Raw genomic sequence first — 4,905 nt, 5'->3', positions numbered from 1 at the left:
AGGGCCTCATGTATACGAGGCAAGCACTCTTGCCACTAGGCCATATCCCCAGCCCCCCTGCTCAGCTCTTTTCCTAACTGCTGGAGCTCTATCACTTGAGCCACGGCCTCCAGTTCTTTGGTTCTAAGATAACCCAGGCTGGTTAGGTGGCAATCCTCCTCCGGCCAGTCAGGTTCCCCGGTGCTGGGACTACAGACGTGCGCCGCCACGCCTGACCCAGCGGTTCCTCCGGAAGGCCTTCCGCTGGGGCCGCAGCCCCGTGCTCGAGTTCGCTCAGCAGCCGACCGCGGCCCAGCCCACAGCCTACGAAAGGCCCCCAAGGGCGGGAAGCGCGTCTCCCGAATCTCCCGTTGGGGTCTTTATCTTCTTCCCTCTTTTCCAGGTCCCAGCCCGCGGTCCGTATGTGCGCTTTCCAGCGCCCACGGGAAAGCTGGTGTCGATCTGGGAAAGGTCGGGGGCGGGACTGCTTTGGGGCTGGACTTCCGGTGCATATCTGTTGCGTCACTTCTGCTCTGCCTCACTTCCGGCGGACTTGTGTAGCGCCGACCGCGGCGTGGTCTCGGGGCCTGTGCGGGTGGATGGAGGTCATCGAAGGTGTCCGCGACGTGGGCCTCTCAGCTGGGAGAGAAAGGACTGTTGATCTCGGGCAACCAGGGCGCGAAGGTGTGGATGGGGAAGGTAAGGGAATAGCAGGCGCCGGGAGTCCGTGAACTCCGGGAGCCCGTCAGCAACAGGCCGAGGCGCCGCGGCGGAGGAAGCCCCAAAACCCGCGCCCGGGACTAGGGCTCCACGGGCCGCCGGCGCCGGAGTCGCCTCTAGGGACCGTCGGCACCCCCAGCACTGGTCCAGCGCCAGCCCCCTAGTGCGCACGCGCCTCCTCTGCCCACCGCGTCCGCGCGGCCCGACTGCCTGGCGATGCCCGCCTTGACCTCTGGTGTTCCAGAGAATCGGGTTTCGTATCTTCGTCTTAGGACCAAACTTGAACCCAGGACTGGCCTTCGGACTAAAATTTCCTTCTCTGAAACCGCTACTAGAGTTGTTTCAAAAATCGGAAAGATCCTACAATGTCTTTCACCGTCTCCAGGAAGTGGGTGGTGTGGTTTGGTGCATATGTTAAAAGCAACGTCCTAAGCCAGGCGCTGTGGCTTACGCCTGTAATCCTAGCTACTCAGGAGACTGAGATCTGAGAGTTGCGTTTCAAAGCCAACCTGGGCAGGAAAGTGTGAGAATAAACTACCCAGAAAAAGCCGGAAGTGGCACTGTGGATGAAGGGGACGGCCTTGAGTTTTTGCTCAGGGATAGAGCCAAGACCCCGAGTTATAGGTAATACATGTTCTTTGAGGAAGTAATGTTTTATTGATCTTGGAAAGACTGAAGTGTGTACTGTTAGGCCCTCTGATTACCCGGGTGGGTGTGGGGCAGCAAGTCCTGCAAAGTGGCATGAAAACACAAAACCTGATTTGAAGAGTGAGAGGGTTCTCTTGTGGAGAGGGAGTGGAGGTAAAAGGAAAAAGGTAATTCCAGGGCATGTTATGAACTGCTTCTGATTGTGTAGAGAATTTTGCTCTTGGAAATTTGAAGATGATAGCTGAGCATTTGTAATCATAGCTACTCAAGGAGGCTGAGATCTGAAGATTGACTTACTTTTTTTTTTTTTTGCCAGCCCTGGGGCTTGAACTCAGGGCCTGAGCACTGTCCCTGGCTTACTTTTGCTCAAGGCTAGCACTCTACCCCTTGAGCCACAGCGCCACTTTCAGCTTTTTCTATATATGTGGTGCTGAGGAATCGAACCCAGGGCTTCATGTATACGAGGTGTGCACTTTACCACTAGGCCATATTCCCAGCAGATCTGAAGACTGAGATTCAGAGCCAGACAGGGAAGAAAATCCATGAGCTGGGCTGGGAATATGGCCTAGTGGCAAGAGTGCTTGCCTCATATACATGAAGCCCTGGGTTCGATTCCCCAGAACCACATATATAGAAAATGGCCAGAAGTGGCGCTGTGGCTCAAAGGACAGAGTGCTAGCCTTGAGCAAAAAGAAGCCAGGGACAGTGCTCAGGCCCTGAGTCTAAGGCCCAGGACTGGCAAAAAAAAAAAAAAAAGTCCATGAGCTTTTTAGCTATAATTAACTAACTAAAATGCCAGAAATTGAGGTGTGCCTCAAGTACAGTGCTAAGGGACAGCATGCAGGCCAAGTTCAAGCCCCAGTATCAGCACACACTCAGAAAAATTGTAGGCTACTTTGGTTTGGAGAAACTCACTCCCTTGTCTGCAGTGTTAAAATATGTCCACAGAAGCTTTAAAAGTGTCTGTTGACATGAAGCCCTAGGTTCAATTCCCCAGCACCACATATATAGAAAATGGCCAGAAGTGGCACAATGGCTCAAGTGGCAGAGTGCTAGCCTTAAGCAAAAGGAAGCCAGGGACAGTGCTCAGGCCCCGAGTCCAAGGCCCAGGACTGGCCAAAAAAAAAAAAAGTGTCTGTTGAATGTGCTGGATTTTCTAGGATTATCTTGTCCTGTTGCTTCTAAGTCTTGAGTTTTTTAATCCCGAAAAGTAATAACTCAGCATTCTATGCTGAATCAAAAATTCTGAGAACTATTGCTTTAGAAAGTAGTATTATGACATAAATGTTCAAAAAGAATAATTGGGCTGGACACTGGTGGCTCATGCCTGTAATCCTTGCTACTCAGGAGCCTGAGATCTGAGGATTGTGGTTCAATGAAGCCCTACCAGTAAAGTCCATTGGGGCGCCTTATCTCCAATTTACCATCAAAAAAGCCAGAAATGGAGCTGTGGCTCAGTGGTATAGTGCCAGCCCTGAATACAAAAGCTCAGCAGGACTGGCACAAAAAAAAAAATTGAGGGTGTTCTTGGGGACAGTGTGGCTGTGATTTCATGTCATTGCTTTATGTTATGGGTCATGAACTGTCCCTACACTGGTTCTCTTTCTTTTTTCATCAGAACTTTAAGAGATCACTTGCTAGGAGGTTCTATCTACCTGTTCCTGTGGATCATCATGGCCGCTCGCCTGGTGAAGCGATGCACGTGTCTCTTGAGAGAAGCTACCCGCCTAATCCCTGCCACAGCTCCAGTCGGCTCACTGAGACTTTCTGGGGTGACCCATAGGACTTTGACATTTTCATCTCCCTCACCCAGTTCCCACTCCCCAGGTTCCTTGACAGAGCTAGTAGAAAAGGAGCAAGTGTTTACTCCTTACCCAGAGCACCGAGAGGTAGACCACCTCATTGAGAAAGCCACCAAGCCAGTCCAGCTACTGCAGCTACTGAATGGTGACCACAGCTTGCATCCCAATCATAGGGCCCTCATAGTCATCCAGCTCTCTCGCTTGCTGTCTGGAAAGCCAGAAGAAAAGGCCTTGCTTGTACAGGATGCCCACTTCCAGCAACTTCTCCAACTGCTCAACAGTCAGGTAGGTGAAAAGGGGAGAATGGGCAGGTAACAGCATGGACATACACACACCAGCATCTTCTGTGGTTTCTTTTCTAAACTTGAAAGTACTTTTGTGTGCTTTCTCCATTGATCCTCACAAGAGCATCATTAATTGTCCACCTGTTAACAAAGGCATGAGGTGCACCCAATCAGGGTGGCCGATTTGGTTTTATATGGGGGCTTTGAAAGTCTGAAGTTTGATCTTAGGACCTAATACTTACATTTTGGTTTTTGGAGTATGTGTGTACTGGCTTTGGAACTTGGGACCCAGCACTGTTGCTTATGGTTTTTTTTTGTTGTTTCATTTTGTTGTTTTGTTGTTTTTCTGCTTACGGCTCTCTCTAAACCTCTTGAGCCACACCCCCACTTCTAGCTTTCTGCTTGTTTTTGTTTGTTTGTTTTTGCCAGTCCTGGTGCTTGGACTCAGGGCTTAAGCACTGTCCCTGGCTTCTTTTTGCTCAAGGCTAGCACTCTGCCACTTGAGCCACAACGCCTCTTCTGGCCTTTTCTATATATATGGTGCTGAGGAATCAAACCCAGCGCTTCATGTATACAAGGCAAGTGCTCTTGCCACTAAGCCATATTCCCAGCCCTTTCTGCTTGTTATTTGGAGAAGAATCTCAAATATTTATCTGCCTGGTCTGTCTTTGAGCCTTGGTTCTCCGATCTCAGTCTCCTGAAATTACAGACAGGAATGAGTACCAGTGCCCAGCTATGAACATGACATGACTCTTGAAGCTGGAGGGCATGCATTGTGACTGATGGAGGATCTGTGGCGCTTGAGCTCTGCATTTATGTATTCTTGGCACATTCAAACCCACATGGAGAAGTGAGACATCTTTGTGTATCTTTTGGGGGCAGCACTCAACTCACAAGCCAGTTTCTTTCTCATATGAGAAAAAAATAACTTGTCATATAGGTGCTTCTCTGGACTTAGGCAAAAAGGAAATGTAGCCCCAGCAACAGCCAAACAGCGAAGCACTCCTCTTCTACATGAAAGGTCCTCAGACACAGGAATCTTGGGCTTGGTTGTCAGGCAGGTGTGATGAGAAAGGGCTTGTGCTGCAGGTCTTTAAATCCAGGTAATGGAACATGACTTGTGAGTAAGGTAGAACAGCATAGGAAGTATGCATAGGAAGGCAAGTACTGTCTCTTGAAACTTTCAGTAAGATACAAGTGCACTGTGAGCACTGAGGTACACATTATTTCTTAGTGTGTATAAGTTCTTGTCCTGTAAGGCTATAATTCTAGTCCCCATTTGTTGTGTATTTTGTTGGTGTTTTTGCCAGTCCTGGAGCTTGAATCAGAGCCTGGACACTGTCCCTGAGCTTTTGTGTTGAGGATAGCACTCTACCACTTGAGCCACAGCTTCAATCCACAATCTTCGTATCTCAGCTTCCTGGGGAGTGAGGATTTACAGGCACACGCCACCAATGCCCAACTTTGCAGAG

At 49.6% G+C, this 4,905-nt stretch overlaps 1 protein-coding gene across 2 annotated transcripts in view; it reads left to right on the top strand.

Annotated features, from left to right (window-relative positions):
* Positions 1 to 524: 524 nt before the first annotated feature.
* The window catches only part of Tbrg4 (transforming growth factor beta regulator 4), an 11,086-nt gene continuing 6,705 nt past the window's right edge, over positions 525 to 4,905 (top strand). The window contains exons 1-2 of one of the 2 annotated variants that reach the window (XM_048339385.1): positions 525 to 678; positions 2,966 to 3,434. In XM_048339385.1, the coding sequence (XP_048195342.1) occupies positions 3,021 to 3,434 (414 nt within the window). In that variant the 5' untranslated portion in view covers positions 525 to 678; positions 2,966 to 3,020. The remainder of the gene's footprint in view (positions 679 to 2,965; positions 3,435 to 4,905) is intronic. The other variant, XM_048339384.1, reaches the window with a different exon arrangement.

The sequence above is a fragment of the Perognathus longimembris genome, chromosome 2, assembly GCF_023159225.1.
Source record: "Perognathus longimembris pacificus isolate PPM17 chromosome 2, ASM2315922v1, whole genome shotgun sequence".
NCBI lineage: Eukaryota > Metazoa > Chordata > Mammalia > Rodentia > Heteromyidae > Perognathus > Perognathus longimembris.
This window is presented reverse-complemented; position numbering and strand designations above follow the sequence as displayed.